This window comes from Pituophis catenifer, unplaced genomic scaffold, assembly GCF_029215685.1.
Source record: "Pituophis catenifer annectens isolate HBS135680 unplaced genomic scaffold, rPitCat1.0.hap2 SCAF_1, whole genome shotgun sequence".
NCBI lineage: Eukaryota > Metazoa > Chordata > Lepidosauria > Squamata > Colubridae > Pituophis > Pituophis catenifer.
The window spans coordinates 325,845,788-325,866,001 of NW_027256881.1; the positions used below are offsets into that span (position 1 = coordinate 325,845,788).

A 20,214-nucleotide genomic window follows, 5' to 3' on the forward strand; every position below is an offset into this window, starting at 1 on the left:
ACCCAGTCACCGTCGCCGTGGCAGTCCCCTCAGCAACCGCGTCCGCAGCCGCCGCCCCCTCGTTTAGAACGCCGGACGAGAGCGGTGTGTTGCTGACATCGCCCCCTGCCGTTGGCAGAGAAGAGCGCAAGCACCGCGGAGGCCTCTGCTGCCTGAGCAGAGGGACGTTTTTCTATCTTTCGAAGTGCGCAGCTATTCAATTTACGTAGTTAGTTTTTTTTTTTTTTGGATTTGAACAATAGGCTGAACAAGAACTGGATGTACAATGTATTGGATGCACGATGCATTAGTCCATATAAGAAAGTAAATCGAAGATATTCCCAGCCAAGCTGTGAGCACTGTGCAAATGCATTTGCATTATGTTTTGGATAATAAACGTCAGGTGGCTGGTGAATGCAAAATGTACATTTTCAATTGTGGTAGTCACTCCTAAAACGTGTGTGAACTAATTTTTCCCCTGGCAATCTTCACACCCTCATGGATTATTGTATGATTATGATGGGAGAATTTAAGCATTAGAAGAAATTGAATTGATCCCGTCGTACATTCTCATTTCTGCTCATCCATACAGTACTTTTGAATTAAAAATATATCAGTACCTTGATGCATAAATATACCAAATCAAAACTGCATTACACATTTAATAAAATTTATAATAGCAAAGAAACACATCCATTCCTAAGGTATGTATCAAAATACTAATTAATATAAGACCAAATAGATAAAAATTAGCTAATAAACATTTTGACAACTTTGTCTTGAGGATATGTTGCAGATGAACTTGTTCTTGCAAACATGCTGCCCTAAGTCTTATCTACAAATCTGTCAGTCAAAAGTTATAGTTCCATAAACTTTATGGACAGATACCAAATGCTGATGCCTTTATAAGCCTGTTTACACATGACATCATCACAAGTTGGTAGGGAAAAATCCACAATCACTGATTTGGAAGTTTTGATAGAAGCCTAGACCAGTAGGTTTAGTTATTTGTCAAAACTGCAGTCCAGGTTTTGCAAAAACTCAACAGTATCTGATTGCCAGGCCTGATTGAATTGATCCATGTGATCAGAGACTGGTGCATACTGTAATCAGCTCTTATTTCATCTTGCCTCTTCTTCCAAGAACATCACAGCTCAGCTCCCCACTTCCACCACCTGTTGGTGAAGCTTAAAAAACAGCTGACAGGTACTGGGTAAATTGCAGGGAGAAGCAGAAGAAACCCTGTATTTAAAAGTAGTCCCTCAGCATTACTACCTGTCAGCTCTTGTCAGGCTATTTTAAAAAGGGGGTTCTGAAAGAGGGATAAACTTATTTAATAAACAAAAAAAAGGTCAAGGAGGAATTGCCTGGTAGAGGAGTCTCCCTTTGTCTTGTGCGTGCTCCTCCTTTATGTCACATGTAAATCAGATGAAGAAACTCTTCAAAGCTTCTTCAGCTCTGACAGGATAGTGGGGAATGGAAGGAAGAAGCTTCTTGGATGAGAAACTACGTCTTCAAAGAAAAAAACAAGAAAATCCAATTGCCTCCTGAAAAATGCACCTTTGGGAAGAGAAGTGCAGGATTCTTTTTTGAATCCTCCACAACTTGAATGGTTGGACAGAGAGGAGGGGGGGGGTCAACCTATTGTCCAAAGCCGCTGAAGGCCAGATAAAGAACAATGGATGGAAACTGACCAAGGAGAGATTCAACCTAGAAATAAGGAGAATTTTTCTGACAGTGAGAACAATCCACCCATGGAACAGAAGTTGCCTTCAGAACTTGCAGGAGCTTTATCACTGGAGGTTTTCAAGAGATTGGACTGCCACCTGTCAGAAACTGTAGGTTCTCTTGCTGGGGGTGGGGGTGGGGGGTTGGACTAGATGACCTACAAGGTCTCTGTTAATTAATTTACCATCCCTGAAAGTTTTCAAGAGACTCGACTGCCACCTGTCAGAAACGGTGTAGGTTCTCCTGCTTTGGGGGGGTGGACTAGATGACCTCTAAAGTCCCTTCCAACTCTGTTAATCTGGATCTGGATTCTGCGTTGCCCCATAGTCCTAAAATCCAGCGCCTAGGGTTGGTGCCCTCCAGATACCATCATCAGCCAATAAACTGATTACAATTCACCGGATTGGGGGGGGGAGAAATAATTCTACGGGATAATAAAACCCGTCAATGGTAGCGAGGCTGTCTTTACCGAACGCCGAAGAACGGCGGCGGTAGAGCTGCTATAATCACCAGCTTGGCGGGAGAGCTTTGGGCTGGAGCTCGGATGGGGCGGAGTCGCGTTGTGGCGCGAACCGTTCAAGATGGCTGCGGAGAAGCTGAGAAGTAAAGTGGGCGCTGCTTTCAAAATGCACGGCTTGGTCCTCCGCGCGTGAGTAGTAAAAAAAAAGAAAGAAATTCCCCAAAATCTTTAATCTGAATATCGATAAACACTCTGAATGGCTATTTCTGCGTAAGGAAACTATATAAACAAAACACGATGGCTAAACCAAAATCAAACCGCCAGATTAATGTGTTGACTGAACCAGGCTAATCTGTTAACCCATCATTTTGCTTTGCTGCTTCTTTAACCACTGTGGCTTGTTAACCTTGGTTTACAATATAACGTGTACTAATGCAAGCTATAATTAAACTTGTATGTTGCCTTGACTTCCAATGACCGTGCAGCTCCCAACAGTCAAATTAAAAATTTAAAAATAAAATAGAAACTGGCAAGCGCAACAGACCAGATGGAATGAAAACCTGCTCAGAAGGTACTATTTTTAGTTAAAGGAATACAGCAGTCACATTTTATATAAGTAGGTAGTGTTTTCCAAACTGGACAACTTTCAGATGTATGGACTTCAACTCCCAAAATTCTCTATCCACTTAAAGTCATGTTTTGAGAAACTGACAGGTACAGTAGTTTATTTGCACTTAATAGACTTATTCTAAGTAATGCATTTAATTGCATCTCAAGATGTTGCTAAGTGTAAGTTCCTTTTTGCATACCTCAGTTGCATGTATAATAAAAAATAAGCCACTTAATAGTGGACACGAATCACTTAAATACAATATAGCATAGCATAGTGGATTGAACCCTGCACAAATAATAAGTTTGTTGTGTGATCTTTGAAAATTGGGTCCACTGAGTTAATCATAGTTCAGTAAAAAATTGGTAAGCATGTTTTGTAAACACAACCATAAGAATTTTGTAATAAAGATATTTAGAAGTTCAAGATTTAATTTTCCAAATATATCTTACCTTGTTTGCCATAGTAAAGTTTGGTTATATGCATAACATATTTACCCAGCGTTAATTTAACTGGCTCACAAAGATCAGTTGCCCAGACTCACATGACACATTGACTATAAAGTAACCCGTTTTACCTAATACCTCATGTCAAGTTAAATTATGATGGCAACTAGTGTTTAGCATGTTATACAAATAAGGTAATCCTCGATTCATTTAGTAACTGTTCAAAGTTACAACAGCACTGAAAAAAGTGACAATTGACTTATTTTTCTCAAGACCATTGCAGCATCGCTGTGGTCACATGATCAAAATGCAGATGCTTGGCAACTGGTTCATATTTATGACAGTTGTATATCCCAGGGACATGTGTTCACCATTTGCGACCTTCTGACAAGCAAAGTCAGTGGGGAAGCCAGATTCATTTAACAACCATGTTACTAACTTAACTGTAATAATTCACTTAACTGTGGCAAGAAAACTTGTAAAATGGGGCAACTTTCACTTAACTGTCATCTAGCAACATAATTTTTGGGCTCAATTGTGGTAAGTTGATGACTATCTGTACAGCATCTGTATGTTGAACCATAACCAACCCCTGTCCATGGACCAGTACTGGGCGCGACATGCCAGAAACCAAGTTGTGCAAACAAGTAAAGCCCCATCCGCAGGATGCAGTAGCACACAAAACCATGCCCCCTCCAGTCCGTGGAAAAACCTCATCATGGGATTGGTCCCTGGTGCCCAAAAAGTTGGCCACTGAGTTAAACTACAATCTTGATTGACGTTGGCAGTAAAGTTAATAGCTGACTATGTGGTTGGAGCTGTGATGGGAATTGTAACGGAAAAAGTGCAGAACACAAATGGAGAAAAACAAAACACAAATATGCTGTTATTGATAGGTAATGTATTTTTGAATATAGTAACTATTTTCCAGTTCTTCCTTTTTTAAAACTTCAAAACAGACCTCAGTAAACCAAACAGACCTGCACTTTAGAAAATGCCGCTTCAAAAACTAAATGTTTCATATCATAAGTGCCTGTGACTTAGGTACTGTGGCCTTCTAGGTATATGATACCTTCTTAAATCAAAGAAGTTTATACTTTCTGCATGAAAGCCAATGATACATAATAATCATACATGAAAATTGCCATACATGAAGAAAATGTCTACAACATAGAACTAAATCCTATTGGATACAAGGATTTGTATACTTGCAAAGCATTGTATGGAATGCATTTCTTTGTAAACCAGTTTGGTCTAGCAGTTAAGACCATGCTAGAAGAAAGCAGAGGCTGTGAGTTCTAGTCCCACCTTAGCCATGAAAGCCAACTGGATGACCTTGGGCCAGTCACTCTCAGCCCAACTCACCTCAGAGAGTTGTTACTGTGGGGAAAATAGGAGAAAGGTATGTTGGATATATTTGCCACCTGAGTTATTTGTAAAAATAATAAAGGTGGGGATACAATTAAATAAACACAGATTTGAAATCAGAAAGCATTGGACAGCTCTTACCTAGACAATGATGCTAACTTAGCTTTAATGATCCTGTTATAATTGCAGCTTGACAAATAATTACTCTTCAACATATTAATGGAAAGTTGAGTGAAATAAAACACTGTCCTTAGCTAAATGCTCCCACATTTATCTTTGAGAAATTGAAACAACTTCTTTAGGTCATTATCTATTCTCTGAACTGCAGCTACTATCAAAGCTTTGTGCAAATTGATAGTCATGATTAGTATTCCATCAGTGAATTGATCTGACCACTGCAGCATATTATTCATATTTACTGTAGGGAATATTAAGCTGTAACTATCTAGGAAAGACACCAAGTTTATCTGAATGGCTAGAAAAATACTCCAGATGATTGAACTGGAAAAGTTTCATATTAATATTTTACTTTTTTATAAGTGTATATCAGATGTTTTGGAGGAAGTAATCTGAATATTTATTACTAATCATCAGGGAGGCTACAAAGTATCTCACAGAAGCTCTTCAAGCAACTAATGAAGTGGAACTAGAAGACATGATAGAAAATATAATTGATGCTGTTGAAAAACAGTCTTGTAAGTAAATTTTCAGTTTTCTTAATGTTTGAAAAATAATAAAAAAATTGTCTTAATTATTGGAAGTAGCACTGTAGAACTGTGGTGTTCATCATAATGTGTGGTATATTGTGTGACAAGCTGCTGGCTTGTCTGTCCTACATAGGGGCTGTTACAGTCTTTATACTATATATTGCAGATGACTCCTGGTTTTTTCCCCCCTTGGGGCTATTGCATCTTTTGGTTTATTTAAGATGTTCTGGAAGATTTTATATGGTTTGTGTGCATACCTGAGCACCAACAAGCAATATGATGAAAACTCCTTAATCTGACAATTCAGTCACAATGTCAACTGAGAAACTGAACATTCTAGACCAGGCCAAATCCAGAAATGTTAGGGATTTCCTGGAAGCTTGACATGAAAACAATTCAGTCATCAATAGGCACATAGAAACAAGCTATAGTTACACAACATTTAAAAGAGGCAATAAAAACTAAGAAGGAAACAAAAAGACCAGATACTCTTGAGCAGCCAGATAAATCAAAGACAAGGCAACCAGGCAAACAATCAAGCAGAATAGAGTTTTATTTTATTTACTTATAAAACTTGTATGCCGCCCATCACTTAGAGGGGACTCTGGGCGGCTTATAATTATAAAAACACAAAACCTTAAAACAAGTATTAGTACTAAAATTGTTTCAAAGTTGACAAGACGGGAAAGAAGGGAGCAACATCACCCAGGAAGAAGATGGGGTCTTAGTATGTTAGTCACCTCCAGAATGACATGCCTCCATTGGGGCCCCAGACCAGTTGGCAGAGCCAAATCTCAGCTTTCCATCCTCGGTAAAATGGGGACCCAGATTGTTGGGGGCAATATGCTGACACTGTAAACCGCTTAAAGAGGGCTATAAAGCACTGTGAAGTGGTATATAAGTGTTATTGCTAACTTTATTTTGAGCATTGGAGGTCATGCATTGTAAATGCATGCAATTCTACCTATGGTATCATTTACTCTGAAGAGATTTAATACCATTTCAAATTATTTTTTCTGTCTAATTGCATAGACTACCAGTTCAATATTTTGGAATTTTCTTTTCAGTGTCATGCAACATGATTGAAAGGTCCATGGTGGAAGCAGCAGTCTTGGAGTGTAGCAGATCAATAGATGAAACAATGTACGTTAGCCTCCTTAATTTTAAAACATACCAGGATTTTTTTTTGCAGTCACATTATTAATTGTCCTGTGTCTGTCTTCCCCTATTGATACTTGGATTTAAAACTCATTAACATTCAGTTTTTTCTCTGATGAATAGACCTCCTAGAGAGTTTTAACATTAAAATGTTTCTAATATTAATATGTTATGTCTAGAAGCATTATGGCTTAAACCAGGGAGTATAGATAATAGTATTTTAAATGGAAATTGTTTTAGAAGAATCTGTATAACTTTTTGAATGCAAATGTGCTTTTTTGTACTACAAATGATCTTGTTTGCTCAGGGACTTTACAATAGACGTATGGTGCTATGTTACATATTGTTTTAAATATTTTTAAGATGCTACAAAGAGTTGGAGTCACTTCCTGAACTGGCAAAAGGACCAAACAAATTATTCTTTAATTTACAAAGGAGCTATATAAACACTTTAAAATAGTTGAAATAGTATCTAGTTAGAATAGAAAGCAAAATAATTTATTTATAAATGTAAAAACAGATTATGGTAGAATTTTTCAAAGGATGCATTTTTTTTATTGCAGAGAACATATTTTCAACATTATTGGAGCTTTTGATATTCCACGATATATTTATAATTCTGAACGAAAGAAGTTTCTCCCGTAAGTTTTTATTATATAATTGTTAAATAGTTTAAATTTCAGCTACTTTCACATTTTAAAGTTATGTAAAATTGATTTCCTATTCCTTTATAAGAAACAGTTTTAAACAGTGTTTTGTTTCCTTTCAAAAATACATTTTTTTACCCAAGTCTATATTCATTTCAGCCTTTCTATGACCGACCACTCTGCACCTAATTTATTTGGCTCTGCCAGGGATAAAGCAGAATTGTTTCGTGAACGTTATATCATTTTGCAACAGGTAGGAAAAATGGAAAGAAGTTTTAAGTTCACTTAGTGCTTAATCATAACACAAATGGTTTTTTGAGAAAACATGTATACTATGAAACTGTTCAGTTTGAGAGAATGAGTCACCAAGAATCTAGCTTACTTCAAGGGAGACTTTTATTCTGGTATTTATAAATTATTACGGTCCTAAATATCCTTGCTAGGAGCTAAGTCTTAGATGCTTCTTATGAATATAGAAGCTTCTTATGAAGCTTATAAGATGCTTCTTATGAATATAAATCAATTTCTAGGTAGGAGTTCATTGGTTAGTCTGTTACTGAGTTCTAGAGAGTTGCTGTACTATTCCACAATCATTCGGGTTTCTTCTGTAGGGGTGGGATAGTCACAGTAGGGCTTATTCAACAGTCTTTCTCTGCTGCCCTTTATGTTTGAAGTTCGATGAAGTCTAAAAGCCATAAAATTACTTTTTCTGAATATTATTGTTGAATAAGAATTTGAGAGTAGTCCTGCCTGAAAAAAATTGCTGGAATCATAATTTCATGTTGCTTTTCTTTTTAATTGACTCATATTTATTTTGTGCAGCGAACCCACAGGCATGAATTATTCACACCATCTGCTATTGGCACACAAACAGATGAAAGCAAAAGTAAATTTCAGGTAAAATCAAAATGCTAATGACACATACAACTAAATTGACCTCAATCCTTCGAGTAATCTTCCCTGCAAGATGTCTTGGACTGTATTTCCCATAAATTTAAGCCAGTGTGGGAGTGATTGGTGAGTGAATTCAACCCTTCGGGAGGGCCTTTGATTGGAGGGTTAGGATTGGTGGGTTAAGGTTGGAGAAAGCTGCTTTTGAATTTTGGGGGATGTTTTATTGTACCTGAGAAGTTCTACTGAAGACTTTGAAATAGATGGACAATCTTTTGATGCTTGTGGGCCACACATCATTGGGGAGTAGCTGAGGACTAGATAGGAATTGGGACCACAAGTGGTTGGGGCTATTCTTGAAATAATCTATTTTAATTGTATTTCACCTAAAAATGGCAGGTTTTGCTTCCAGTTTTTGGGAATCATGGGGGAGAGGGTTGGTTTCCAAGGGCCACAAAAAAGTCTTAGAGGTCACATGTAAGCTACCTCTAATGTAGTTCTTACTAATCTGGTATCTCTTGATTCCAGCTCAAAACTGTAGAAACTCTTTTGGGCAGCTCTGCCAAAATGGGAGAAGTGATTGTTCTTGGCATGATCACCCAGCTTAAGGAGGTAAGTTCTGTGGTAGCAGTGATCTGCGGTGCTATATTCTAATGGTAACACATAGTATTTATGTTCAGTTGGCTACGAAAGAGAAGAACATTATTTCTAAATATTAACACTATTTGTTTGGTTTTTTGTTTCCCACCTTTATGATTTTTACAAATAATTCAAGGCGGCAAACATCTGGTGCCTTATCCACTAGACCAAACTGACAAAAATAATTATTGTTAAATAAATGTTGGGAAAAGGTAGGAATATGGTCTTAGCTAATGAGCAATTACTAAAACGGAGTTTTAATGGTTTTTTTCCTCCCAATCCTTTCAAGGGAAAGTTTTTCTTGGAAGATCCTACTGGAGTTGTGCTATTAGACCTTAGTAAAGCAATATCCTTTATCTATATATATACAATATGGACAGGAGCTTTATCTTTTATTTAAATGAAATTAGCATATTTTGCAATGTGGCAGTTTAAGATTTTCATCTAATTATGGTAGATGTTAAATGATAAGTTACGATTTACGGTGATAAGGGTTCTATTTTTAATATTACATTGGGATAGATAGCAATTTATTTTTGTGCAACCTTAATTTTTGCCTATCAATTTTGTGCTATTGTGCAATTAATTTATTACAAATGGTTCTTTCAGGCTTGGTTTACTTAAATATTTCTTTATCTAATAAATATTACCCTTAACTATTAATACCAGTTCCACAGTGGTTTATATACAGAGTCATGTTTTGTTTTAACAGAAGGTAAGATTTCTGTAATGGATTATATATATATATAAAATCATGTTCTAGTTTAATAAAAAAAAATGAAATAAAACAGATTGTGTATAATCAGTTCTGCTAATTTAATTATATTACTTCAGTAAGGTCTGATTTGGGATACAGCATGTTTCTGGGAATCTGATTTATAATTTTGTTCAACTCATGTACAATTATCCTTATTCCTGTCACACATAAATCACATACAGTACAAGATAACCATAATGATAGGTTTCAGATGCTGCATTAAACCATAATGTGAAGTATGTGGTTTGGCTTAGTAATTCTAGCCATTTATTTTATAAATCATTTTTATGATTTAGTGCACTGAATCATGGCTTAGTTAACAATAATTAAACAAGCCATAGCTTAACTTAACCAGTCAAGTATATTCTAAGTGGTACTGTGGAGTATAAATCTGACAGTAAGAAGATTTTGTGCTAATTTTATATTTGAAGTTCTTGTTCATGCTTTAAATTTACTGTTGTTTTTTTTACTGGAAAAGAGGATTGAATAAAAAAGGCTGAAAATGGTTGTTTTTCTACTCAGTGGAGTTTTATGTAACTGGTTCAAGAAGACACTTGCTGTACTGTATTACATTTCCTTTGTGAGGAAAATGGCAAATCTAATACGATAGCAACATTAAAATATTCCAAGAATATAAACGTTTTGTGAGCCATTTTTAAATTTCTTTTCATTTTTTTCCTTTTTAACGACCTCATAATCCCTTAATTCAGCATAGAATTGGAGCGACTCAATTGCTAAACCTTCCAAGTGGAAGGCAAGCATCTTCACCACTAGGCCACCACGCTGCTCTTCCATTTCTTTTTTAATAATACTTATATATTCTGGCTATATAATTTTTGGAAAAAAATGCCCTGATACTTAATTTGTAACATATACAAAATGTTAATTTTGTAAAAAATAAAATAAATCCGGTGGGAGATAACTCACTGAAAGCAGACTGGTCATACTGATCTTACTTTATTTTCTGATGTTGGTTGTTTTCCCCACTGACCAGTTCACTTATTATGCTTAGTTATGCTTAGGATACTGCTCACAAACTATTTTCTGTGGTTTGCAAAATTCAGGGTCCCCGAAACCTTTTTCTTGGTTATGCAAATTCAAATGAGTATTTTAAAATGTATCCATTGTAATTTTTAATACAGATATAGCCCACCTAAACCAATGCTCTTTGGAGTCCTCAAATTGTTTCTAAGAATGTAAAGGGGTCCTGAGACCAAAATGTTTGAGAACCACTGCCAGTCATGACTGTACAGTCTGGATTCTAGTAAGCTGGAAACAATATTGTGCATTTGGTTACAAAAATCATTTTGCAAATTACAGGGAACTGTTTATAGGTAATATTGGTTTGCTAGTTCACAAGGCTTTAAAAGAATATATTCACTACTTAATCATTTAATGGATAAGTATGGTATGTGAATGTTCCTATTAATCACTATATTTCTACCATGAAACAAAAACAATGTATTTTTGATGAGTTTTCAACTGAAGGAACATTTGACTGGTTTTGAGTAACTGCTTTCAAAATATTCTGATTACATTTGAGTCTCAAAAAAATGTGAGATTTAGATTGAAACTGTGGTTATAGGTATCATTTCTCGTTTTGAAATGATGACAAACATACCAGGGGTTTTGCTTACTTTATTCCACAGGTTGGTACGAAGATGAAGTATTTCATGTCACTGCTTTTGGATTTCCACCTACAGAGCCTTCTGCTACTACTAGGTATTTTTCTTATTTCCAATAACCTCAGGAGGGATGATCTGTGCTTATGGAAGAAAAAAATCAGCAGCTATGGACATGAAAATGGAATAATTGTGCGGTAAAATACCCGAAGGTTTACAAAAATACTTACAAAAGAAACTTTAAGGAGGAAGTGATCTTATAAAAAGAAAGTCCCATAATTTTCAGCAGGATAGAATACTGATTGAGAATTTAAAAAAACCGTATGAGTTAAAGGGGGAATGGATTACAATATGCTATATAGAAAAAGAGAGAAATAGAAACAGATAAGGTATTCAGTAGAAAGTTTATTGGATTGGCATGCTATATTGAGTAGACGTTTCTTGATCAGAACTGAAGAAACGTCTTGGATGAGAAGTGAAACATCTTCAAGGAAAAACAAAGTCCATTTGCTTTTTGAAAAAGCACCTTTGGGATTATTTTTAAAATGTTTCCACATCTCAAAACTGAGAGTTGCCCATAGTCACCATTTAGGAAACCTGAGATTGTAATATCATTAAAATTGGATATGAATAATTGTACCCTATTATACCCCCTAAAAATAAGCTTGCAGCGAAAAGGAATGTTCCTGCTTTTTAATTTTTTAACTCTATTAGAGCAGATTATAATGCAAATAGAGTATGTTGCCCTTTTTTCAAGTTGGACATTTTATTTATTTTTATTTTATTTATTAAATTTATTTGCCACCCATCTCGCCACAAGGCGACTCTTGTGGCAGCAGTTGTCTTATGACAGATTGTAATGTGGTTCATATTGAATAGCGCAAGTTTGAACTGGATTGAAAGAGCCTGGCAACTTTATTACTTCAGATTTGACAAAGTTTAAAACTATTTTTAAGCAGTAAGATAGGGAGGTGAGTAAGACAACTCTGTCCAGTTTTTATTACTATAAACCCTAATGTAATCCATATAACTAAGCTCAAAATAGTGTAAAACAGACCTCAGTTATTAACACTACAAATCAAGATAGGACTAATTTTCTAAATATTTTTTCCACTAAATAGTTTAGGCCAATCTTTTAAAACATCCTTTTAGGTTAAGTCAAATAATCTGGCTATGTTTATACAATAAAGAGCCATGGTTCATTAACAAGACAGTAAATTGATTTAAATAAAACACTAAGAATTATTTACAAAGCATAATGGTTTGGATCATCCATATACTAAACAAAAACCAAATATTTGTTTAACATGATGGGTAAACTCATGACACTTTATTTTATTGATAATTTCCATTCCATTTTCCACATGAATATACAGCCAAGGCAGTGTTCAGAAAGTGCATGTAGAAGTTTCTTTTCATTGTAAGCTTACCCTTTTCAGTGAAAGTGAAAACATAAAGTTTTGTATGTGAAATAAAAGCCAAACTTTGGCAAAGAGAATAATTTTTGATTTGGTTATTATTCTTAACAGTGGGTTCCATGATTTGGGAATACAGGTGATTAAAAAGAATATTTAAATTTTAGAAACTTTGTATAATTAAGTGAAGGTGAATGTGAGAGTTGAGGTTTATTTTTAATGTGTAATATACAGGTAGTCCTCAACTTACAACAGTTTGTTTAGTGACCAAGGTTACAATGGCATTGGAAAAAAAATGACTTAATACCATTTTTCACATTTATAATCATGGTGACGTGATCAAAATTGTTTAGCTACTGACTCATATTTATGATGGTAAAAATGTCCAAGGGTCAAGGGATCAACGCTTACGACCTGACAAGCAATGTCATTTGGGAAGCCAGATTCACTTAACAACCGTGTTACTAACTTAACAGCTACAGTGATTCACTTAATAACTTTGGCAAGAAAGGTTGTAAAAGGGGGCAAAACTCACATAACAACTGTCTTGCTTAGCAACAGAAATGCTGGGCTCAATTATGGCCATAATTCGAGGATTACCTTTACTTGCTTCATGATTCATGAAGTATGAGCTTCAGTACAGCCTGTAAATATTTGTTTATGCTGCAGGGCATATTATGGCAACATTAACTTTTTTGGAGGGCCTTCTTCAACCTCTGTAAAATCTTCTGCAAAACTGAAACAAATGGAGGAAGAAAATGAGGATGCCATGTTCGTGTTCCTTTCAGATGTTTGGCTGGACCAAGCAGAAGTTTTAGAAAATCTCCGCATTATGTTTTCAGGTAATCCTGTTGCTCCACATATATGTACTGGATTTATGCAAGGAAAGGCCAAAGTATTCCAAGCTGTTCATTTATGCAATGAAGCAAATTAAGAAGTTACTCAAGTTTATAGTATAGAATGTTGATCTTTCAATGATATCCGTTGGTAGTAGAATCAGGCAAGGATTTTTATCTTGCAGAGCAGATCATCACATAATACATTTATAGAACTTGCTCCACGATATGGTTAGCATGCCACACATTTTGATTGTAACTGATAATTATCTCAGAATATTTAATTACCACGACTGCCCAGTTATTGTTGGTTTTTTTTACTTTTTCAGCCTTGTGCTGCAACTCTAAAGCTGTGGAAAATGCTTTGCTCCTATCTCTAGCTTCAGGTTTGGAAGTGGGTTAGGATGGCTGCCTTTTGGACATTTGAGGTTTCCAAGAAAGGAGACATTCCTTCTGTAATTAGGCAACACTTAGGAATGCACACAAATTATGGGTTTACCCCAAGCTTCACAATTAATCACAGTTCATTTTCCATTTGTGAACTGACAGCCTTTTTTACATAGTTCTCAAAGAAAATTAGTTCACAAAGCAAGGAGCCATATTAACAGCTATTAAATATGGTGGTTAAGTAGAAACCTACTACTAGAAGATAACACCGAGACATCACAGGGAAGGGAGGATTGATGTATTAAATATTTGTCTTAAATTTTTTTTAAAAAAATATTGTTTTAAAAAAAGTAGAACTCTACTGTACAGAGGTAATGAACTATTAAAAAACAATTGCCTGGAGGCAAAAGCAGTAAAGAGTTATTGTCAATATGCTTTAATGTTTTCTAAAAATGCTGGTTAGGGTTAGGGACTTGTGATACAGCAGAACTCTTACTACCTAAGGTAGTTAGCTTGAAAAGTTTAATAAACGTTTTGCATAAGTAAAAAAAATATTTCAGTCTCAAGAATTATGTATTTTGTTGCCTTTCCTTAGGAAGTCTTAATTTATCCAGGTTAATACAAGTTTCCTGGTTTTCTAGCTCAAGGCTTATAGAACAAACTGATCTCAGATGCAAGGGTGAATGAGATGAAATGTCAGGCATAAATATATTTACAATCAGAATAATATTAAATATTGTTTTGATATGTGAGATTGATGCAAGTTTTGATTTGTCCTTAGTGATGTATTATATTCTCAATGGAGAAGAGCTTTCCTACAAACCAAATAGAAATAGTCCTTGTTTCTCCATCCAGGTTATTCGGCCATGCCTCCAACTTGTTTTTTTTTCTGTGGGAATTATTCTTCTACTCCATATGGAAAAAATCAAATTCAGTCACTAAAAGGTACTTGGAATCCATCACCTTCCTGGTTTTTTTAAATAAATAAAATATTATTTTGTATTTTATATGTCAGTTAAATATTGATTTTCAAGACAATAATGCTTATTCTCTATAAAAATATTATTTGTATTTGCCTTTTGAACCCCATCGGGCTTTTTATTTTTCTGGTTTTGTTTTCTAATTCTGAAATGAAGGTTGACAAGAGGGAACGAAAATAACTACAGTACTTTTTTATGTCTTTAGATTCTTTGAAAGCCCTAGCAGATATAATATGTGAATACCCCAGTATCCATGAAAGGTATGTTCCATATGATTTGCTTGGTGAAATATCTTTATAGAACAGGTTCCTTACATTAATCACATAGAAATCATCCCCATTTCGAAATTTATTTCAGCTGTAAAAAAAAAGACACTTAAACTGAGCTTAATATATTTTGTAAATTAGCTAAAAATTCTACTCAAACAATTCTACTGAATATTGTGTTAGCTGGGAACTGAAGCTACAAAATCCAGAGGTATTGTGACTATTTATGTGTCAGACTTGGAGGCCACAAGAGCACATTGTGGGTAGCAAATGATACAAATATGTGTGACATCATACAAGGGTCCTAACCTATGTACTTGGAATGGATTCGTGACATCTAGATGCATGTCAACATTTTGGTGTCATAATTTGTTGTAGATGCTGCTAGAAGCTGCATTCAGTTTAACTCTTTACTTTATTTTGGAAGGGCTGGTTCTACAGATGAGAACTCCCAGGAGAATTGCCTAGTTCAAGCCATATATTACTTGCCCCAGCTTCTTAAACCCTAATTATCGTTAATAACATTATACTAAATTTTAATGAACATTTCATTTTATACCCACCAGTAATATTAAATCAAATGTATTCATTCATTATTTGTAGAAGTCGATTTGTATTTGTTCCTGGATCTGAAGACCCTGGTCCAGGCTCCATTTTACCAAGGTACATCTTTGACCTAATATCTATAACAAGATTATGTTATTAAAGGATGCTTTGAGAATCTGTAGTGTTTTTCATTCGTATGTATGTATGTATGTATGTATGTACATACACATATACTTTTTTTAGGCCACCACTTACTGAAAACATTACTGAAGAATTCAGACAACAGGTGCCATTTTCAGTTTTCACAACAAATCCTTGCAGGTATGTGTCCTTCATATGGCCATTTAATAATAATGGATTTCTGCACTGGGCACAGCATTGGAATAAATGGTCACCAAAGTGTTCCTATTTTATTTATTTATTAAAACATTGGTATTCCATGATAACTGACGTTTTACTCTACAGCAACCTTTGCTATGAAGTAAAATTGTCTTCTGACCTTCCAGAGGACCACTGGAAGCAATCTGGTGATCTATCACCAGAAAGGTCGGGTTACAATTATTTCATCCCAATTAGAGGGTAAGAGGCCTTTGAAAGCCAAATGTTTTTGATCCTCAGCCTTATGTTATCCCTAACCTATTAATAAGAGCCCCCAAACACTTCTTAGTGGGAATTTGAGCTATGTTTGTTGCCAAATATTGATTTCAAGAAATCCCCCTTCCACTTCCATACCCTCCCCCTCCCAAACCACAAAAAATGAGCTGAAACTGCTACTTGAGGGTACATTAGGTAATTTAGGAGTTCAACAATGTAATCTTGAAGTATTTGTTAGGTTGCAGGTACATAGAGACCACTTATCTCTATTACTTAGCAACAAATCTATACAAAAATTTGGGACAGAGCTGCTGGCTTATTTGGCTTAATAGTAAATTCTCTTTGGGTTATTGGTGATCCCTCAGAAGAGATAAAAGTTGCATTTGTTACTTTCAGAGTCCAGTACTGTACACAGGAAATAATAATCTTTCGGGAAGACTTGGTAAACAAGATGTGCCGTAACTGTGTCCGTTTCCCTAACAGTAGTTTGGATATTCCTAATCATGTAAGATCAAAAAAGCATTCAATATTTTGAATTAAAGTTTGGGTTGAGGGGTTTTAATTGGCTAAGAAATTAAAGGAAGTATAGGAGGAAGGTATTTCCCTTGCTTGAAATTCTTATTGATTTAGTTATGGTTTAGGCAGATAACCAAACAAGTTTACAAAGATTTTGTGCAGGAAATAATGCAAAGAAAATGAGAGGCAGAATGGAAAGGGTAACTTAGTGGAATAACTATATTAAAAGATAATATGGATTAAGGTAACTAAAATGGAGAATAATTTTCCCAGCAAAGAATGGTTCATTGAAATATTCTGCAGCTATTCACCAGCTCTGCATGGTGATCACTCTGCTTTATATGGTGTAATTTTAAGGGAATCTCACAATATTGCTCAGAATAGTGTTCTCACATTCCTTCAAAACTGAGGGAATTGAAACAAATCTTAGATCTGGTTCCACAATCTGGTAAACCAATCAGGTCTGTTAACAAACATATTTTACTGATCAACAAACAGGACAAAATCAATTTTGAAATCTGTAGTTATTTATTTGCAATAATTCATGCTGTGCTGAGGGGTTCTATTTTATTATATGAAGTTTACCTTCATATGTAATTTAATAGCACTGTTTTTCATCTTTCAGTTTGTAAAAACTATTTTATCACAAGGACATCTGACTCCACTGCCTCTTAATGTCAGCCCTGTCTATTGGGCGTATGACTACACCTTGAGAACCTATCCTTTGCCAGATCTAATTGTTTTTGCTGACAAATATGACCCATTCACTGTAACCAACACCGATTGCCTTTGTATAAATCCGGTAAGACCTTGCTTATATTTTTCCATCCTCAATGATGAAAACATGTTTCTAACAAGCAAAATATATTAGAAATAACAAAGCTGCTCATATCCCAGACTTACAAATCCTCCAGATAGTATTTGTTGTGGACTTTTGTTGTTGTTGCTCATAATAGATATTATCTGCAGCATTATGAAGCATAGTAGTATTTTCTATCATTAAAAATAATCTTTCTGTCAGAGCATCCATCTTACTTTCAAATGTTTTAAGATAGGCTAAAAGTATTTCTTGTTGACAGAAAATAAAAGAAAAAAATATATTTGTAATGACTATTTATGTCAGATTAATTTTCACTAATAAAGAGTTACCGCATGATGTATTTGAAATTATATTTAGAGATGTTAGGTATGTATTTTAAAATTATGCCTAAAGAAAAGACGTATATTCAAGAAGGTGACATGGATGAAAATTTTTCCTATGATGTTTTTCTTAAATACCAGGGATCTTTTCCAAGAAGCGGCTTTTCATTCAAAGTATTCTACCCCTCTAGCAAAACTGTTGAAGACAGGTAAGGTCACTTTTTAAAGAAAAATTACTGAGTATACAAGAACATCTAATTTACTGTTCTTCATGCTGTCTGATAAAAACAGATAATACCTTGATGGTTGTAGAATTATTGAATAAACATAGCTTGACAAAATAAATTATCACCATTTTTATTTTGTATCTCCAGCACTATTAATTATATAAAATAAATGTGCTTTTTATATAGGTATAATATGGAATTAATAAGAATGTAGAGGTAAAAGCTATTAAGAACAGTAACATGAAGGAGTTGTTATTGTGCTGAAGGGCACAGCTCTGACAAGGATAAGGTAGTGAGACATCTTTTGCTGGCTCTCCTTTCAGACTGCATGGTGCCTGCGCTCAGTAGTAAAGGTAGCCTGTCTTCAGTTTATATTTGAAAATGCTATAAATAAATGCAGATTTGATAATATGGAAACAGTTACTGTTAATGAAATGATACTGGAGCAATATGTAACAGTGGCTCATGTTACCTAGGTGGGTAAAATGTAGAAACCTTTTCCAAATATGTCTTGCAGGCTATTAACTATAATTGACATGACTGAAGAGCTAATGTACACCATATTGGGACTTAATTTCTTAACAACACTGTTCCATAATGATACCAAGCTGAACATATTTGGGAGGGTTCCCAGTGGATCTGGAATTCTGCTAGGGCAAAATGATTCATGTATTCATAATTGTATTGGTGTAAATTATTGCCTGATTGATTTTCAAGCTCATTATAACCCCTGAAGAACTGGATGGCCATTTTTAGGCCTTTGAGTTGGCTTCTGCAACGTAAGCATCTTGAGCTATTTGTACCCTAATGTAATAGAATAGGGAGGCAAATGATCTATTGACGTCAATCCTAAAAGTCCTAAATCAAATTACAAAACTATCTCAATAGAGAAATATTTGGATTGAAACTTAAAAAACAGAATTCTCATTGTGAGCACTAATAAGTATGTTCAGCCTGTTTCTGAATTTGATAATGGTACAGTATTTCTCTATTAAATACATCCATAGAATGTCAGCTGATAAACAAGGTTAATGGTGTCCTTTCCTTAGATACCCGAGATAATAATGTATTTTGGCATTATTAATGATTTCTAACTATACTCAGATTAGGTATACTGTGGGACCGCTTTAGAAAGATACAGAATTTGCTTGATAGATTGTGTTGAAAGCAAACAATCAAAACGGAACACCAATTCTGTAGCAGTTATGAAATGCTGGGCTTGAGTTTTACTATCTTAATAGTTTGGCACCATTTTATTAGAGTACTATTACACAGACCCAATTGGATATTATGATTTTTCTTACAGGTCTCTTACGTAGTGAACCTCATACCATAAAAAAACAAGTGGCTTTAGTGTATAAATGTTGAAGGTTTTTTAAAAAATGTGTTTTCTGGGTTGCCTTTCCTTCCATCTGGTTTGAATACCGGTAATTGAATTGAATATAGTAGATTGCTTCTGTAGGGATTTTTAAATATTGTTATCTGACTTCTGAAAGTTATGTTCCAGGACAAAATATATGTATGAATAATTCAGTCAGATATATAAATAAATTGATAATGTTTTGCATTATCAAGTCATAATAAAGGATAAAGAAGTAAATGCTTTTTAAATACTTTAAGAAAAGTACTATGTTGGTTTCAAGACTGCCAATGTAGTTACAAGTAACATTAACATTGTTTTTTGTTTTAAATTTTCAGCAAACTCCACGGTCTCTAAATCTCAAGCAAGAAGAATAAGCCAGTTTCTGGCCTTGAAATGACTGAAGTACAACTGTTTTAAATTTAGGATCATGATTGTAACGTCATGTTATAGCTAATATAACTTATGTATTGTTATATATCTTGTAAATACATTTTTATATAAGGATATTCATGTGTCACATCTTATACTTCAAATAATTTAACTTTATTCTTACAAAAAGAAATATTTTCTACTGCTCCTCACTTTCAAAATATTCAAAGCAAAAAATCTATTTAACTTCTGATTAGTATTAAGCAGATAACCTGGATATTCTTTAGAATATTCAGCCAAGGAAGGAAGGTATTTGAAAGAAAACAGATACAATAGCTGTTCTTGATACCAGCAGCTTATTTCTTGTCTTCTAGGCAAATAAGAGAACTGAGGGCTGAGTCTATTCTGCTGCACTACCCCAAAAATGTTCAGGGGTAACAAAACTTGATGTTTGGATTCTAAAAAGACTTATTAAACTTAATAGACAGGCAACTTTACACCTGCTGCTGAGTTGTTTTCCTACTTTAGTTTGGCAGTTGTTTGGAAGGTTCCTAATCCGTTGT

At 34.8% G+C, this 20,214-nt stretch overlaps 1 protein-coding gene across 3 annotated transcripts; it reads left to right on the top strand.

Annotated features, from left to right (window-relative positions):
• Nucleotides 1–1,903: 1,903 nt before the first annotated feature.
• POLE2 (DNA polymerase epsilon 2, accessory subunit) lies at nt 1,904–19,786 on the top strand. Of its 3 annotated transcripts, none has more exons than XM_070931697.1 (19): nt 1,905–2,356; nt 5,186–5,286; nt 6,366–6,441; nt 7,020–7,097; nt 7,263–7,356; nt 7,926–8,000; nt 8,523–8,606; nt 8,923–8,979; nt 9,300–9,348; nt 11,040–11,112; nt 13,097–13,269; nt 14,506–14,595; nt 14,836–14,890; nt 15,500–15,559; nt 15,686–15,763; nt 16,433–16,541; nt 17,178–17,354; nt 17,834–17,901; nt 19,618–19,786. In XM_070931697.1, the coding sequence occupies exons 1-19, from the start codon at nt 2,289–2,291 to the stop codon at nt 19,634–19,636; spliced, it is 1,584 nt and encodes a 527-aa protein (XP_070787798.1). In that variant the 5' UTR covers nt 1,905–2,288; the 3' UTR covers nt 19,637–19,786. The 3 variants fall into 3 exon arrangements, with proteins under 3 accessions (XP_070787799.1, XP_070787798.1, XP_070787800.1); XM_070931699.1 differs by lacking the exon at nt 1,905–2,356 and adding an exon at nt 2,841–2,881; XM_070931698.1 differs by lacking the exon at nt 15,686–15,763 and having other exon boundaries at nt 1,904–2,356.
• Nucleotides 19,787–20,214: the final 428 nt, after the last annotated feature.